The sequence below is a fragment of the Hibiscus syriacus genome, unplaced genomic scaffold, assembly GCF_006381635.1.
Source record: "Hibiscus syriacus cultivar Baekdansim isolate YM2019G1 unplaced genomic scaffold, ASM638163v2 tig00111582_pilon, whole genome shotgun sequence".
In the NCBI taxonomy this organism is placed as follows: domain Eukaryota; kingdom Viridiplantae; phylum Streptophyta; class Magnoliopsida; order Malvales; family Malvaceae; genus Hibiscus; species Hibiscus syriacus.
The window spans coordinates 1,063,143-1,082,906 of record NW_024063126.1 but is presented as its reverse complement, the minus strand read 5'-3'; the positions used below and the strand labels follow the sequence as shown (position 1 = coordinate 1,082,906).

The following is a 19,764-nucleotide window of genomic DNA, read 5'->3' as shown; positions in this document are numbered from 1 at the left end:
AAAAGTTAACAAATAACAACACTTATATTTTCTTTTTTACCCTTATATCACCTACTCTTTTACACATATCAAAATAAATTTATTAAATTATCAATCTCATTTTAGGATAATTTTATTGTTTTTCTTGATCAAATATATTTCTTAAAACTATGTACATAGTCAATATCATACATAAATTATGAGACGGAAGAGTAATAATAACACACTAATAAATTAATTTTATCATAAATAAATCACTAAGATAAACAAATAAACATTAACTTATTGAGGAGATAATGTCAATTTTAATTATAAAAAAACTAAGAAATAATTAAAATTATTTACAAATTGTAAGGAAAAGAGATAAACATATTAATCCATTGGAATTCGAGTGTGTTCATACGATGGTCTTAATTTGATGTAATAATACGCATCGCTTGTATATCGGATTCACTCCTTCCGGTAAAGGAAACTTCTCTAATGGTATCCAATAACGGCTTCCATGACCTCGTCGTCTCCCTTCTCATCCGTCCGCCGTTCACGGCCGATAACGGTCTGATCCTCGTCGACCCGTCATGGGATTTGGCTCGGGCCGTAAGCCTCTTCACCACGGACGCCATATAGAGAGGAGAAACGTCGTCTTGTAAGGTCGACCACGGCAGCAGAAAGTAGAGCTGCCCCGGTTGGAGTGGATCGTCGGCGTTCAAAGGCTGGGAAGCGGTCGACAAAAGCTGAGCGGGGGTGCAGAGATACTGCTCCGGGGGATTGCCGATGACTTGAGTCGCTGTGATGGGATGCTCAAAGTCCTCCACGTATCCATTGAAGTGAACCAGGCGAACTGAGTTCGGAGATGCGTTTTTGCAGGAGCAAGAAGAAGATAAACAACTCCCCATCTCGTTTTATTTTCTCTTTTCAATTATGTGTTTAGGGGAACCATTTTCTATTATGTGGATTGGATTAAGGCTTATATAATAAATAATTATCTTTTTCATTTAAATATATAAAGTATTTTTTTTATCAAAATAAGTATTTTAAGTTTTTTATTAAAATGAATACCTAAAATCTTTTTTGTCAAAATAGGTACCTAAAGTATTCAATTTTTTTATCTAAGTACCTAAATATTTTTAATTAATGTCACATTTTTAACTTTTTTAAAAAAATTTAGATGTTAAAATAGTTTAATTACATATTTTGACATAAAATAATTTAAGTACTTATTTTGATAAAAAAATAATAGTATTTATTCTGATAAAAAAATAATTTAGATATTAGGTATTTATTTGTAATATAAGCCTTGTATTAATTTAATTAATTATGCATGCTTTCAAGTAATGGATAAGGATAAAGATGTTGGCCAACTACTTCCGAAAATTTATGGATGAATTATGATTTTGATCCCTCTCTTATATTAAATTTTTAAGTGTTAGTATAAGATGAGAATGATAATTCAATAATATATGTATATATATATTTTTAAAAAAATTCGACACTTGATTATCTCAAATTATTTTTTAAAATAGACAAATATTTTTTAGATAAAGTATACAAACTATCCCCTTACTATAGGTATTGTTTGATTGAGTTTCTTGATATTAAAAGTTACAAAATAATTATTTGCCTATAGGATGTTATTTCATTGAGTCTCCTAATTGTTAATGTTTACAAAACGATCATCTGACTATTCATATATTTCACACTCGTTCTTTTTGTTAAAAATTGATGACTGTCTGAACTGAACGTTAATTTGCTGACTGAGATATGATAAAATCATATTTTAATGATGCTTATTAGTATCGTTGTTTCTTTCAAGAACTGACTCGACGACATAATGCAAATAGAGAGTCGATCCACAAAATATAACTCAAACGGTTTTGAGATTAGATTTTACCATATCTTAGTCAACAGTTAACATTTAGCTCAGATGGCCACTAATTTTTAACGGAAAACGACGTGTTTAGAACATATGAGTAGTCAAGTGATCATCTTTAACTTTTAATAGTCAAAACTTTTAATAGTCAATGGACTCAATAAAGTAACACCTATAGTGAAGGGACCGATTGTGTACTTAACCCTTAGTTTTTAAAACATTGTATTCTTTTTTAAAAAAGATGCTACCTCAACACCTCTAGATGGTAAATTTAGTATAAAAATGTGTGTACAAAATTTTCAAATCCCTCGATAGAGTAGAATAAAAATGTCAACTGATAAAGTATTTTTTTTTTAATTTTTGTTTTTATATATAAAAAATATATATTTTCTTTTAAACGTGTCTATAAAGAAAAAAAGAAAATGATTGAAAACAGTTACATGATGTTTCAATTTGGACGGAAATTATGTGATTGGTTGGTACAATATAATTTTCATAGTCTTAATACAGCAGCCCCTAGAGGTATTTTTCATATGATGTATTCTCTATTATATTTATTTATTTACATCACACATCTTCAAATTGGTCATCAAATTTTTTAATATTTTAATTTTATCCTTAAATTATAACCCTCATTCTAAATTGAGCTCAAATTTTTAAACATTTTGATTTCATCCTCGAATTATATAAATAATATTTCATTTTAATAAAGCCGTTATAAAAATTGTTAACCATCATATAAACGATGATATATATTATGAAATAATATAATACGACAAAAACAATAACTAAGGTTAGGTTTTAATAAAAATAATAATTTAATTTTGAAACAAAAAAAACATAAACAAATCTGAAAAACAAAATTAAAAAATTGAGACCTGATGCAATATTGGTTACTATTTAAGTAACATCATAATATTATATAATACACATTATTGCTTGCATAATAATTAATAATTTTTTAACGAATTTATTAATAAAAGATGTGATTAACATATGCTAATAATTTGAAGATAAAATTAAAAAAATTAAAATATTTAAAATGAAGATCATAGTTTGACAAAAATAAATAAATAGATAACAATTTTAAAATGAAGATCAATAAAGAAATATATATAACAAGGTGCGAACAGTTTAAAATTAGGCTTTCTATTTTCCAGAAAAAAAGAGTGCATCAGTCTTGTTTCCAAATTTTACACAAAAAAATGAGTCCCCCACTATTCTTTCACATATATAATAATAATGGCAATAGTAATAATGTATAGATGGCTGAATTTGGGGGGTAAATGGACAAGGAATTACCCATCTGGAAGGAGCCAACACTAACAATTAGCCTCCCCTCCGGCCTAATTCAAGTCGATCCTAACTGCTCTTCCTGTCGCCCTAGGACTCTATAATTGCAGCATCGGAAACATTGGCCATTTACAAAATGTATATAATCTGTGTGTGAAACCGAGGATGGAGCGGAAGGATCGAGAAAAACCGACCAAAGAATTCACAGTCAAAAATTGAGGAGCGTCATCAGTTTATCTACGGTTTCGGGATAGAATTTCCTTGCAAATAGGTAACATGGCCGTTTGATACCATTCCAGAGGCAAGGTTGTACCAGTTCTACACTCTGCGAACAACCGGGAAAGAATGAAACTATATTCAGAATCCCGTAATTTTAACGAGTCGTGAAAGCATGAGAGGAAGTGTTTGAAATGTATACCTTTGCTTCACTTGTTACGTGGATACTCATGTCAATCGACTGCAAAAATATAATGCAAAAAACCTAAATTCATCAATATTGGCAACCCAAGTCTACTATAGTATTCCAGGTGACGAATAATGTAAGATTTTATCATCATGCAAAGGGACCAAACATTTTCAATATATCGGTCAAAAGTCAAGGTGGTAAGTCGTTAAGCAGAAAGTGGTGTTACTCGAAAATAAAAAGACAAACACGCATACCGTGATATTCTGCAGAAGAGCCTCAGTAACATCCTGAGCCTTATACGACTTAGGGTGCCACTTCCTCTCAGACCAATCGACATGTGTTACAGACCAGTTGGCAATACCTCCAGGATCAAGCATCTGATGGTACCCCCCAAGAAAACATTAGGAGAAGCTAAAGTGAAAAGTAGGAAACATGATCCAGAGAGTGATTCTCACACTGAAAAAGGTTGGCAGGTAATGTTCATCTGCGATGCAATTTTTGCCATCGAAACCTGGCTGTAATAATCAAGAATATGAATCACAAGAAGTCAGCAAAATACTTTTCTTGCATAATACCATTATAACAAAAAACATTTTTTTCAGAAAAGGCTAGAGTAGGTGCACGAGCCAGTTGAGCCAAGCACTGATAGGCTTGAATTTGGCTAGCACGGCTAGAGCTCGGCTAGACAATTACCAAGTCAAGTTCAAGCTTTTTCCGAGCCAAACTTGAGTGTAGCTCATTAGTATCGTAACTCTTTTTTCTTTGAAAAGGGAGTTTCTTAACTCATTTACACTCCTATTAGGAATTAGTTCTGCCCTTACTATACAGTCTAAGGAACTAAAGGAAACCTTAAAATCTGCCAGGACAAACCTGGACAGATTAAGTTTATGCCAAAAATAACACCTAACCTGATCTCAAATTTATTATAAATCCAGAGTTTGTAGAAACTCCACTTTCCAAAGTGCTTATTTTATCTTGGGCTCACAGTCATGCCATTTACATCTAGAAATGTTGTCTTTGTGCTAATGCTAAAAGTTAAGATAGGTAAATATTGGTCATGCAAACTGAGACCAGCCTTACTGAACAAATAGTAGCGAGAATACAAAAATGTCTATTATATCCCTAATAAGGCTTTAGAATTCAACAATATTCATCGCTCTACTTAATAATATTGAAAAACCATTCTGCTATTATAAAATGAACGGACTCTCTCCCATCCATAAATCAAAGGAAGTTCTTTAACACTCAAAAAGGAAAAAGAAAACAGATTATCAAACAATATTTTAAGATCTAATTCACCTTGCAGTAGTCCCTGAACCTTGAGTAGTAAAGACTGTCAGCCATAACTATCAGAGCATGCTGTCGCTTCATCGAGAACCACTGCACAAAATTCAATTATTTATTGCCCCAGCAAGTCACTACTGAATAAGTTGGTTTAAAGAGGTATACTGAATGCTTAGAGACTTTGAAGCTGGACAGGAGAGCGAAATTCAAAATGGGAATACACAAATGCATCAACTATGGGGATTGGGGGATCGGGGATCAAATATGACAAAATACAGAATACCAGCACAGATGCATTGGCTTCATATTGTCATAATAGTTCAGTGTCATAAAGTTCATCAACATGTCCCAGCTACAGATTACCATTCAGATTGACCTATTGTAGTGTAATGCTTTATATCATATCAATTCAGACATACCTGTGCACCTTTTCTGAAGTCTTTCTTTTCTACTTCAGGTAACATGTGATCTGAATACCTGCCATTTCCATGTGGTCCAGGATCCAAAAAGCTGTTTTTTTTTGTTTGGGGGGGGGGGTAGGCACGACATGTCAAACAACGGAAAACAGTGCTCTGAGTTTCTGTCATTCTCTCTTAAAATTTTACTTACCAGTCAACAAAACTCATATTAGCATGCATCAGATAGTCGTAGACATAGTCAAAACTATGCAATGGAACACAGCTGCAATATCGCAATTTGGTGTTAGTCTAAAGAAATACTCTGGGGTTCGAGAGGGGGCAAAACAAAACTATATTTACCTATCAGAAAGTAACACAAAATGTTGGTTATCGGAATCTTCCAGAGCATGTGCCAATAATCGTCTCTCTGCATCAACCATAGAAATTTTCCCCCATACAACCTGCAACCTCCATAAATCCAAGGATTACCAGACATGATAGCAACATATCAAAATGCCAACAACACGAACAAGAAAACTTAAAAGTAACAATCATGTCACAAAAACTAGATGAATTACCATATAATAATAGTTGTAATTGACAAATGGTAATTTAGGATTAGAAAGCTTGACCAAATTTTTTAAATTAAAAATAATATGCATGCAAGCACCAAACTAGACAAGAATTGCACCTAGTAGTTGGATGTAAAACTATGTATATGTAATTACTAAGGATCATTAATATGAAACTTGGGTGGCATGGTAAGAGCTACACTAAAGTTTTCGGTTTTGCATTCGGAGAGATTTTCCTAAACTAAAAACAAAACTTGTCCATGAATTATGAAAGGACTCAAAAAGCAAAAACATGGACAGAGACAGGCTCTTGATGCTTCAGACAAGGAAGTATACATAGCAGCCTACCCCTTTCCCGATGACGTACTGAAATCAAAGTGCTGTCTATCAGGTTTCCAGATGGAGTCATTTTCAAGTACACGGTGGATGAATCACAGTATATTTTCTAATGAGCATTGTAAAATTGAGATATTTTGTATGTGCCTCCAACCGAAAGGTAATTCCAGTATCAGAGGGTAAAAAATGGAAAAGAAAGAAAAATATCAACTGATTAGCAAATTAATCGTTACAGACCTCATCACTGCGAATTTCCCGATTAAGAAAGTAACGGCTCACATGAACTGGTTTTTCTTTTGATGCATGGACATAAACCGAAAATTTTTCCTCATGCCCCTGACAGGAAAAATGAGAAAATGTTTAACAAAGATACAGGGTTAATAAAATCTTAAAGGTACCTAAAAGCCACAAATGCAGAAAAAATAAAGCAGAGATTATTATCATTCCTTTCTCCAAGAACTAAACAGAAAGAAGTAAGCAGACAGTAAACATAACTAAAACATTATTGACACAGACATCCTGATGCATACAAAGCAAAGGAATCTGCAGATTTCCATCTCCACTGAAGAAATCGTATCAATTCAAAATATTCCAGATTGATAACACTGGTATCTTCACCACATACATTAGCCCATATTTGCATCCACAATCAACATGGAACATGCTGGTCACTAGAATGAAATGCATAAGACCCTCATTTAATATAAGAAAATTCCCTGACACAAAAAACTCATTAGAACACTCCATGTTTCCTACACCAAAAATGGTATAGGTACAATAAGTTTTAATCAGTTCAAACAGATTAAAATGGTATAGGTACAATTAGTTTTAATCAGTTCAAACAGATTAAAATGTCTACTCCATGAGTTGAGCAGTAACACAACCTATCCATTTGACCAGCATGTCTGAATGGAATAGCATAATAAAACAGCTCCAGTCGCTCGTCTAACTCAACATTTAATTTTCCACTTATAAAATTAATGCATGACCTGAAATGGTTCTTAATTTTCATCCTGAGCTTAAGCATTTCAAATATTGGCACTAACTTACAAATTATGAAAACAACACATGACAAAAGGCCCTTTTATTACAATTCTCAAATATCATAATCTTTTTGTTATTAATCTAGATCATTGTATATATATTATGGTCCCAAAGCAAGTAAACTACCTTGAGTTGCACCTATACTGCATTGGACTAAGCTAAGCTAAATAGAGAAAAATAAATGAACGGTATATTATTTTAAAAACAAATGCCAATTACTAATGACTCTTCATTAATTTGCCTAAATATTCCTGAAAAGTTGAAACTGGACGATGAGTTATTTCTTATATATCAAAATCTTAAGAAGCATTATGAAAATGTCCCTTATCCATTTCAACATAGGATCCACTCATTATAGTTCATATCTGCCCCACTATCTACAGCATCAAGGTGTGAGAAACCTCCAGCTGTCAATATCATTTTTGACAGGATAAACAAATAAATATCCAGAAAATGGCTTGAAACCATAATTAAAAAAAATGAAAATCATGAAGAAAGAGTCCAAACTATCTAAGAGCTCTAGTTAAACAGGTAGACTGCTCTAAAAGAAAAACCATTTTATCCCTCTATTACCTAATGGTGCAAATAAAAAATATTCCCTTTAAACCCAGAGTCCTTGCTTCCCACCTATTAACAATATGATCCAGCCATTCACCCCAGATTTATTTTCTTTTTAAAAAAGGTATTTCTCAAACAAATATATCACTGCAATTTTGAATCTACACCAACAAAGATTCATTAAAAAAATAAACAAAACATATCAGTTCAGACAATAAACTATAACACAAAATAGGCAGCGTACTTGAGGCCAGTAGACAAAAGATATGATTCTTTCTTGGCAAACATCTGTTACACGGTAGATTTCATACATGAACTGACCAACCTTGTTGGACATGAAACAAACCTTGAACAAATTTCTTCACAATAAAGCAGTACATGAAAGCCTAAATCAAGAATGATAATCATGATATTAAATGGGATAAGAAAATATCCATGAAGAATATGATGACATAAGAGAGGAAGTCTGAAAATGTAATAACTTACACGGAAGAACATATCCCAAAGCTTCTCGAAAGGAAGTGAACTTGGAGTTAAGAACATGAATGCAATTTTAGACTTTTCTGATAGGACAGTAGGAATATTCAAAATATCTCTAATCACAACTTGTGATGCAATCTCCTCATCACTTGATTCCCTTGTAGGTGAGGGTGGCAGCCAATTAGCAAGGACCTTGCAACCTCTAGAAGAAAATACATAACAAGCAGCACTGCCTTGCGGTGGATAGATGTAAGCACAAACTAGAAAAAGGCTAACTAATGAAACCAATAAAATAATCCATATTGGCCTCTTCATTGGAGGGCGGTGGCGAGACCCAGGCAAGATTTGTAGATCACCCATGCTGCCAGGTCGCCACGCCTGAGCACCCTTCATCTAGTACAAACAGCACAACTTTATATTCATACAATTCTCTCTGTTTCCAAGTTTTCTAAACGAACATGAAAGTTACAATTCAAAAACCAACCAGAGGTTCTTCAATCAGTCAATTGAGTGTGATTTGAGAAAGGAAACCAAAAGGGAACGTATTAGAAATACTAAGTTCGTGAAACAAATATACGTGAGGCATAAAACAAAACTTGCTCGAAGACTGCAATACCAAGAACGACAAACCAACCGATCAAATCATTAATCCAAAAATTTCGGTGATGAAAGTATAACTAAAATAAATATAAAAAACCCCACAAAGTCAAGCTTATGTTCTATGCGTTTCAAAATAAACAAAAACCAGAATACAAATTTTACCGATCTTTTAGTGGGTAATTATCAAACCGCTCCAGAGAAAAAATTCTTCCAACTGATTCGACACAGGTAGCAATAATTTAAGAAAGGAATGCAAAGTTCTGGATTTGCCTAATTACTAAAATCAAACACGGTCAGCTTCCTTCCAAGAATTTCTACAAAAAAATTAAATACGGAGAAACGTGTCGCAAAAAAGTCAACATCAATCGACGACCTCGCTGCTCCAGCACACCAAAAGGCTTCGACTAATTCAAATCTAACAAAGGAACATTTTCACACTAAATTTCCCTCCACAGTCAATACCTCCCTCCCACTAGAAAGAACTATAAAGAACGAAACTATGTCTTCTACTTTAATGAAGAAATAAGGAAAAACAGTAAACAGTAAGACAAGGCAGCAACCGGAATAAATGAAGAAGACAGTTACCTGATGAATGGAGGAGATCAAAGAAAATTGAAGGAAATCTCAAAATTTCCGGGTTTTTTAAAGATGGATACAAAAAGACTAAGATCTAGGGCAGGCCAAGCATGGACCATGAAACAGGGAAACATATATATAATGGAAAAATAAGAGAAGAAATAATAATAATCTGCGTAAAATGGGTTTTTGATTCTTGAAAAGGATTCGTTTGTGTGTGAAATGGGCTGTTTTTGTTCATCAAATAGAGAGAGAGGAGAGATAGAGAGGGGTCAAAGAAGCAGTGGAGCCGGGTTGGAATTTCATTTTTTTAATTTTTATTTAGATAATTGCCTCCAAAAATGAAAACAAACGAAGCCGGCGACTTATACTTTTTAATTGATTATTATGAATATAATTTAATTAAATATTTTGTTTATAATTAATTATTGATCACGACATTGAAATAATGAAATTTATTCTATATTTGTTTTGATCCCCTCTATTAGAATATTTTAATTTTATTGATACCTCCATTGACTTTTATAATTTAATTATTCAATCTTAATTTTAAATATATTTCTATTATGTTTTATGTGCTAATTATTCAAAATTGAGGTACTTAATTTTAATTGAAATTAATTTTTTTGTGATAAAATTGAAGTAATGAAGAAAATTGAAATAAAAAGATGATATCAAGTATATTAGGCTACTGATAGACCAATTTTTTAAAGTTAGTCTAAATTATATATATGTTAAAAATATAAATACAAGTATAATTATAGTTATTATAAATGCCGATGACGAGTGTTGACACAAGTGATTGGGATTCAAGAATTTTAGCTTGTAAGGTCAAGTTTGAATCCCACCACCGTCACTCTTGGTGGATAATCTCATGGTCATTCCACTCCAGGATGAACTCTTTTTCCTCCAACTAGGTGTAGGGAGGTTTTTTAACGAGGTTCGTGAAGTGGTTACTTTGTAATTTTCTCTATACAAAGTACCCTTTTACAAAAAAAAATAATCTGTAAAATCTTATGTAAATTTCAATTGGGTATTAGGTATGCCCTGACCTTAGATTGGAGGAGCCATCATTGACCTAAACTTTATATGTAAAAAAATAGTTACTATAAATATTTAAATGATTATAATTGTAATTAAATTGAGAATGAAAATGATAAATATATGCTAGTATAGTAAATATGGACAACCCACATAATTTTAAATCTAATTATAATAGCTATAAAAATATACTTTGTGATGCAGACGTGACTATTATGAAGTTGACTATTCTTCTAATTTTTAAGAGTCATTCTAAATTGTAATATTTTATTTTAAGATATTCGAGAAAATTGGAATAATATTTTTATAATTAGTTAGATATTAATTTTTTTAATGTTTAAATATATATTTTTTGTCATCCCGATTCTAAGGTTCTGCCTTGATTAATCTGAATTGACTCACGTCGTACACCTAGTTTTAGTGGGTGAATCTTCTAGCAAGGATGTTAAGCATACACAAAGACTCGAACTCGAGATATGATTTAAACGATATCAAACTGCTTACCACTTGAATCAATCTCTGGTAATTAAATATAATTTTTTAACTTACATTTATTGATTTTTTTTCTCTTCAGTAATCACTTCCAAAAATTATTTTATTAATTTTTTTTCTAAATAAAAGTTCTCTCTGTTTTATATATATATATTATTTTCCTTTTTGCCCATCAATTTTACGTTTTCCCCCCTCAATATAATATTTTTTAACACTTATTATTTAGAAGGAGAGAATAAGAATTTGGCAAATTCAACCAACAAACTATAATAAAAGATTAGAAGTGGTTTTAATCATTTATTACATAGATTGTCGGCTCTTTAAAATTAAAGAAATGTTTAATTTATTTCTATAATTATTTTTACATTATTATTCTTAAGTATGTATCTATTTATAAGTTTTTTAATCATTAAAAATTCACATATACAGCACAATTGTTTGAATCTAAAATATAAAAGAAAACATCAATTTTTTAATCTCTGAGTTTATTCAATAAGATCAATTATTCTTACGTTTACTTGGACATTAAAAAAAAGCAACTATGAATGTTGAATTTTATATGGAAGCCGATGCAAAGATTTAAGCGAGAAGATAGCTTTTGCTTTCCAATTTTTAATGCTTTTTTAAAATATTTATGTTTTAATTTATTGTTTTTATGAGCCCTTTTTTATTTTGAAGATTATTTTGGTTATTTTCAAATTTTAATTATGCTGAGAAATTATAAATCGTTTGAACAAATGTCCGGTTTAGACCGGATATATTCAACTTAAAAAAGATAATAAAAAAATATAAGAGAAAATCGCCTCAGTGACCAAAAAAAAGTTATAATATACGATTTTAACCAACTTTTTTTGGATTTGCGAAAATGACCAACAAAATCGCAACGCGAAATAAAAATCGCAATGCGATTTAGAAAATCGCAACGTTGAAAAGAAAATCGCAACGGTCAAAAGAAAATCGCAACGCGATATTCCAAGAATCGCAATGCGATTAAGAGAATCGCAACGCGATCTTCCAAGAATCGCAATGCGATTAAGAAAATCGCAACGCGATTCCAAGAATCGCAACGCGATTCCAAGAATCGCAACGCGATTAAGAAAATCGCAACGCGATTCCAAGAATCGCAACGCGATTCAGAAAATCGCAAATCGCAACGCGATTCCAAGAATCGCAACGCGATTAAGAAAATCGCAACGCGATTCCAAGAATCGCAACGCGATTCAGAAAATGAGTAAATTCTTTCAAAAGCTATTGTATTTGTTTCTTTCTTAAGAATTTTCTCTAAAAAGATAGTATCCGCGCGGACGTGTCGAAGACACGTATTACTATTACCACGACCACGACCACGACCACGACCACGACCACGACCACGACCACGACCACGACCACGACCACGACCACGACCACGACCACGACCACGACCACGACCACGACCACGACCACGACCACGACCACGACCACGACCCGACCCGACCCGAGACGAGACGGCGGCGGCGGCGGCGCGCGAGAGTCCCCCTTGTTCTCTTTCACTCAACAAGGAAATGGGAAATCCAAGCCTTAAATACTCTTCCCAATAGTGTTTCCAATACTATGTGGGATTGAGCATTACTCAACACTTCAAAGAAAATATAGCAATTTTTGTAGTATTTTCCCACTTAATCCATATCTAAAAATATTAAAACATTTTATCAAGAGAATTAAAAGAGTTGTAGATATCTACATTTCAATTCAAACTTATACATATAGTTTTAATATGATAAAATGTTTTAATATTTTTAAATATGGATTAAGCGGGAAACATGCTACAAAAATTGCTATATTTTCTTTGAAGTGTTGAGTAATGCTCAATCCCACATAGTATTGGAAACACTATTGGGAAGAGTATTTAAGGCTTGGATTTCCCATTTCCTTGTTGAGTGAAAGAGAACAAGGGGGACTCTCGCGCGCCGCCGCCGCCGCCGTCTCGTCTCGGGTCGGGTCGGGTCGGGTCGTGGTCGTGGTCGTGGTCGTGGTCGTGGTCGTGGTCGTGGTCGTGGTCGTGGTCGTGGTCGTGGTCGTGGTCGTGGTCGTGGTCGTGGTCGTGGTCGTGGTCGTGGTCGTGGTCGTGGTCGTGGTCGTGGTCGTGGTCGTGGTAATACGTGTCTTCGACACGTCCGCGCGGATACTATCTTTTTAGAGAAAATTCTTAAGAAAGAAACAAATACAATAGCTTTTGAAAGAATTTACTCATTTTCTTAATCGCGTTGCGATTCTTGGAATCGCGTTGCGATTCTTGGAATCGCGTTGCGATTTTCTTAATCGCGTTGCGATTCTTGAAATCGCGTTGCGATTTTCTGAATCGCATTGCGATTCTTGGAAGATCGCGTTGCGATTTTCTTTTGACCGTTGCGATTTTCTTTTCAACGTTGCGATTTTCTAAATCGCGTTGCGATTTTTATTTCGCGTTGCGATTTTGTTGGTCATTTTCGCAAATCCAAAAAAAGTTGGTTAAAATCGTATATTATAACTTTTTTTTGGTCACTGAGGCGATTTTCTCAAAATATAATCATTACATGTTCTAGGCTCATTTGGGTGAGCGTTCAAGCTATTGCTCTCCTATTCAAAAACAAGGACTAATAATTATGAATTTATGGTGCAAGAAAACAAAATCCTTTTATTCGCGTAATAAAACCGGTTTTCGTAAGCCTTAAGCTACGAACTTTCCAAACCGGCATGGCATGTATTTGACTTGGTCTAATCGTGAAACCATGACTATTCACCGAATTATAGTTATCCGGCTCGTTGAATCGCCAATATATAATTGAGTCAAGTACACAAATGGTCTCCGACTATAGAATATTATTTTATCTAGTCATTTAACTATTAAAAGTTATAAAATGATCCCTCAACAATACGGAGTTGCTTTGTTGAGTCCCACGACTGTTAAAAGTTACAAAATGATCATCCTACTATTCATTATATTCTAAACTCGTCCTTTTCTATTAAAAATATAACGATCATCTTAGCTGGACGTAAACATGCTGACTGAGATATGATAGTCGTTTAAGATTATGGAATCATATTTTATTATATCTCAGTTAGTAGGTTAACGTACAACTCAAATTGTCATCAAAATTTTTAACGGAAAAAGACGAGTTTGGAACATATTGAATAGTGGGTGACCATTTTGTAACTTTTAATAGTCAAGGGACTCAACAAAGTAACTACCAATAGTCGGAGGACCATTTTGTAACTCTTAATGGTTGAGGGACTTAATGAAGTAATACATTATAGTCAGAGGACCATTTATATACTTTACCCTATATAATTTTAAGAGGGGTGGATTATTCTATCAGCAAGCTAGAGATAGGGCCTTCCTCGGTACAGATTTCAAATGAATACTTCTTTAAGGATTTGTTTCTATTATTTAACAGTCATGTGTTGGAACATGTTTGAAACATCAAACAATTAGATGTAGATTAAAAATAAATTATTACAAGATCAAGGGACCAATTGGCTGTTTGAATTTATTTGGATATATCGAAAACCAGGAACCAGGCATGAAGTTGAGGAGTAAGTCTAGAATCCGTCAGTCACTAAACTTCAGGTTGTATATCAATTCCGTCATTAAATTTTGAAATATTTCAGTTTAGGCATTAAATTTTAATTTGAGATTTAATTAGGGTATTGAGTCGTCAATTCAAAACGACATGATGATGTGGTAGTTTTGGTAGTGACATGGAAGTAAAAGAATATTTTTTTATCTCACATTATCTTTATCAAAATTAAGATTTTATTTTCACTCATTTTTAATTATCATTGAGAACCATTATTTGTTTTTGGAGTTTTTTGTGCAATGACTGATCCAAAAATATTTTTAAGAGCACGCACATATATATTAACAACGTAAACTTTTCGTATGAGGTGGGTACAAATAAAATTTTAGAATGAACATCATTAGTAAAATGGATAACTAACGGAAAGAAATTTGTATACTAAGGTACTTTCCCACCTTGGACCACACTTGTATCCACCACTGCTTTTGTGAACATCCTATACACCAATGAACTCGTTCCATTATCATCTATCACTTTATCATCTGTCACTTTATCAATTTAATTTTTTAAGTCTTTTTAAAACTTAATAAATCATACACACAAAATTCATATTTTGTAAAAGTTTTAGAGGTGGTAGTTTTTGTTTGAAAAATTGAAGACATGAAAGCATTATTTTGAGAAGAATTTTTTTCCCGAAATTAACCTCATCAAACAGTCATTATAAGAGGTTAGATCATTCAAACACCAAATCTTTAGATAATTTTTTTATCAGTTTTGAGTGAATCCGTGAGAAACTAATCTCAAAGGAAGAAAGAATAGTGAAATAAAAACTTTTTAGTACTGATCTTATCGTAAATGATAACTAATGATGAGCAACAATTGATTAACAACCATAACAGGAGGAGTTGACAATTTTTTTAAAACAAATAGGGAAGAAACAATCATGTCATCATATCATTTAATGGTTCAGTGTCTTAATTGAACATAAACTAAAGTCCAATGTTTAAATAGAAGTGTTTTAAAGATTAATGGTAAAATCAATACACTTAATCTCAATCATCCATCTTCATTTACCCAACAATTTAAAAAATGTGTACAACTTAGAAGTTGTATATTGAAAAGATATGTTGACTTTTTTTATCAATTAATCCATGGTGATTATAAAGTAATATTTATTCTAAATATTTTCAGTCATTTGACAATAAACGTTCAATTGCTCATGCTGTAGTCGTTGATACTCTAATCGATATCTCTTGGAATAACAATCATTCCTTTAATCACTGAGGTAATTTGACGTGGAAGATATGTTGTCAGTTAATATTACATTTTGAAAACATTAAATTATTTTCTATATTTATGAGTTATGGGTTTAATTGCTTTTTACTAATATTTTTGTTGAGTTATTGATATAAAGTCTAATAAACCATGGATTAGGGTATTTAAGGACCTAATATCTCTAAAGTAAAACAATTTAAAATAGAATCCCACATTTGTAGGAAATTGGAAAATAAAATAAGGGTATGTTTGTTTGACTGTAATTGGATTTCTTGAAAACCAATTCCAGAAAACCAATTACATTTCTGAAAAACCAATTCCAGAAAACCAATTACATTATTTGGATGTTGCATTGTAAAATGTTTCACTGTTTGGTTAGTTTCTTGAAAACAATTTACGAAATATTTTTTTTTGTAAAAATGTATATATTTTTTATATTTTTCTTGTTATTTACATTTTAAATTTTTTTAAGTTATTTTATAAAATTGTATTTTTATAAAATTTTGAAATGAAATGTTTTATTTGTATAAGTACATGAAATTAAATTTGTAGAAAATATACTAATTATGTTGATTGTGTTATAAATACACAATTTTAGGTTTGAAGTATTCATTATACTTTATCCATTAGCATTTTTAAAAGTAAATTTTAACTCATAATTAATATCATATGTAGGTTTAATTAATATAATACCTTTGCCGGATTATGCTATTTTAATGGCCAAGTATCACTATGCAATTGTCAATTATCCCACATCCTCGTCTCAAATGGAGCAGCAGTCATTGCAGACTGTTGTTCTCAGTACTGACCGAACTTCGAATGGCCGTGATTGTGCCAAGGTTAATCTTTTCGATCCTTATATAATTTACATTAGTTGATAGTTTATGATGTATAGCTTTTGACATGTTCATGTATTCGTGCTGTATTTGTATGAGTTTTGATATAATGTCATGTTTTGTTTTTTCGTAGGCTCAACTAATGTTGAGTTTGCTTCAACTGTTAATGGGTTTTTCTAATTAAAGATATCATCTTTAGTGCACTCATTTAATCTGACAGGACTCTGCGTTTGGTTCACGGAATGTAAGATTACCAGTAGGAATAAAAGATTACTAGGGAATAGGATTACTGAGAATGTTGTATTTTGTGTTTGGTTGGTTTAGCAGAAATGTAAGATTACCGTGTTTGATTAAAGGAATAAAAGATTATTAGAATGTATATTTGATCAAATTGTCCTTATTATATATTTGTTTTTTTAACAAGTTGAAAAATATTTATATATTTTCTTTAAAAAAATTAAATTCATAAAATTTATATAATTTGTTTTACAAAATTGAAAATATAAAAAGGTTTAATGAAATGGTAAAATTTTATTTTAACCCTTGAACTTCATATAAAATTTTAATTATAGACTTTTTTTGTAAATCTAAATTAGTTTAAGGATAAATTTGTAATTTAACATTCGTAGAATTTTTATTATTCAATGACATAATAAATATATTTTTGAAAGAAAATTTTTTTAAGGGCATTTTAGTTCAAAACACCGGTAATCCAACAATACCTAAGAAAAGGGAGGTACTGACATTCCCGGTAATATACCCCAACAATTCACTATTGGTAATGTAAGATTACCAGGAATGACATTCCCAGCCAACCAAACGGGGGAATGTGGATTCCATTCCCCCAACCAACACACCCTTAATCTAAATCGATATTCAAATTTAAATATATCCAATTCCTGTGTTAAAGTTGAAGAAAATAGAATAATACACTTATGTTTTTTTCTCTTAAATTTTTGAGCATATACATAAAATTATTATCATAAACAAAAAACTGATCCCAAGAATTTTAAGCAAAAAAGTGGAATAAAAGTGTTTGTTTTTAACAAATATCAACTGATATCACATGGTTTCACTCATCTAATACAGATCATAACCACAGTATACAAACATAAAATATGGCTTAATATTACTTACTTTCCCTTGAAAAAGAACCAGATTTATCTCTAATAACTCTTGGATTTCTTGGTCCAACGACAACCCTATTCAACTGCAGGAAAAAAGAGATATATTAAAATCCAATCACCATGAAAAGACAACAAAAGCAAAATAGGTAGCAATAGAACAACAGAAAACAAACAAATAAGCACATTTACAGAAGTACATGAATATATGCATGCTAAGATATTCAATCTGCCAACACCATGGTAAAACAACCATCTTCAAACCAGTCTTTAGATGAACAAAATGGAAAGGTCATCTTATTGAAAACAACAATTCTAAACTCCCCTCTCTCCGGTTCCACACTAGTTCATACAAGGTATGAAAGTGAAAATGGAAAGACCAATATCATCTAAGGAAACATGCATATCAAATCTTATAAACAACTGCTACTGAGAAAGGCTAATTATTGACATTCATCACGCTGCAACATTTATAAATAAACATAACATATATAGGCAGAATCATATGTTCCATTGCAACTTTATTTTTACGAGCGCAACTTCTTGCATTTAGATATCCCTTGAGGTGTTTATTTAACAAACCCGCTGACAGGTCTAGGGCCAGAATAAATCCGAACATATATTAATAAGTTTTAGGGTCGTAATATAATGGAAGGGAAAATAGAAGTAGCTACAAAAGCAATGCAGAAGTGTCATTGCAAACAAAACAAGGATCCGTAACTCAATTAGTAACCAAAGTAATGAAATCTCACCTCTCCTTTATCAAACAAACGGTACTCGTCATCTTCAATGTATGCAAATATAGGGGCTTCCTCTTCACCATCTTCCATACCTCAAAACACCACTTCTTCCATAGCATTTTGACAAAAAAATCATATTGGGAAGCATCAAAAAGCGCGTTATCTGCAAAATTGTTAACCAATTAGCAAATCGAACAATACCATACGAGTGAACATACCCCGTTTGGTGGGTGTAAATATCCAAAAAATTCCAACGGAATCTAAGCCCTTTCGATCAAAATAAAAAAAGGTTGAGGAAACGGAAAAAGAAACTTCGAATGGTCGTGATTGTGCCTAGGTTAATCTTTTCGATCATTAGCTAATAACTTCCAAATACTTGAAATCTAATAAATAGAGCAATTACCATGGAGATCAAAGAACAAAAACCTGTAGACAGTTGAAATCCATTATGTGGATCAAACAAATTTCAACAAAAACAATGAATTCCCTTTCAAAATAATAATCACATGGAATTAAGAAGATTCTATCACAAATCCAGGAAAAGAAGTGTAAATTTTACCGAGTGGCAGGTAGCCCAGGATGAAGGAGAACAAAAATCAAGAGGAAAATAAGGGGAATGATGGAAATTGGAAGGAAAGAATCGGAGGAGGAAGGGATTTGGGGAAATAAAAATAACCGGTGAGTTTAGGAAAATGACTTACCAGAAATAAACGGTAAGTTGTTTTCCCGTGTTTTATTTTCTTTTTTCCTTTGCTGTAGTTTGTTTTCCTTTGACCGTGTATCAAACACCGGAATTGGGGGAAAACCTTTTCCGTAAAATGAAATACCTGAAACAAACCGACCTTAAGGTGACGTTTGGTTCGCTGGAATGTTTATGAGAGAATAGGAATCTGTGAAGGAATTGGAATCTGTAGGAATTGGAATCCAATTCCATATTCTGTTTGGTTCGCAGACATGTCAGATGAATTTGATTTCAGTAATATAAAATGACATAATTACCCTTCTTGTTTTTTGCTTTATTTTAGTTTATTTTACAACTTACATGTAGTAATATGTTATAAAAAATTAAAAAAATATTAAATTTTCATTTTATTGATTGATTATTCATTTCAATAAATTATAAAAATCATGCTAATAAACATTATAAGTTAAAATCATCGCAATCAAAATATGTTAATAAGTTACCAAAAGATAGAGCAATATTTCGATACATTCCAATCGGAGTATGTTAATTAGTTACCAAAAACTATACCAAAAACTATTTTTATTTAATATATGAATTAGAAACTCGACCCGACATGACTCAAAATAATAAAAAAATTATTTT

At 32.1% G+C, this 19,764-nt stretch overlaps 2 protein-coding genes across 2 annotated transcripts; both read right to left on the bottom strand.

Annotated features, from left to right (window-relative positions):
* Nucleotides 1–354: 354 nt before the first annotated feature.
* LOC120165260 lies at nucleotides 355–919 on the bottom strand. The gene has a single exon (XM_039174815.1). The coding sequence runs from the start codon at nucleotides 870–872 to the stop codon at nucleotides 390–392; it is 483 nt and encodes a 160-aa protein (XP_039030746.1). The 5' UTR covers nucleotides 873–919; the 3' UTR covers nucleotides 355–389.
* Nucleotides 920–2,982: 2,063 nt separating this feature from the next.
* LOC120165130 (glycosyltransferase BC10-like) lies at nucleotides 2,983–8,762 on the bottom strand. Its single transcript, XM_039174716.1, has 10 exons — nucleotides 8,224–8,762; nucleotides 6,373–6,471; nucleotides 5,588–5,688; nucleotides 5,439–5,510; nucleotides 5,249–5,339; nucleotides 4,845–4,925; nucleotides 4,001–4,060; nucleotides 3,800–3,922; nucleotides 3,558–3,596; nucleotides 2,983–3,464 (listed from the first exon to the last, which is right to left on the bottom strand). Exons 1-10 carry the CDS (start codon nucleotides 8,608–8,610, stop codon nucleotides 3,348–3,350), a joined length of 1,170 nt encoding a protein of 389 aa, XP_039030647.1. The 5' UTR covers nucleotides 8,611–8,762; the 3' UTR covers nucleotides 2,983–3,347.
* Between the last annotated feature and the right edge of the window lie 11,002 nt (nucleotides 8,763–19,764).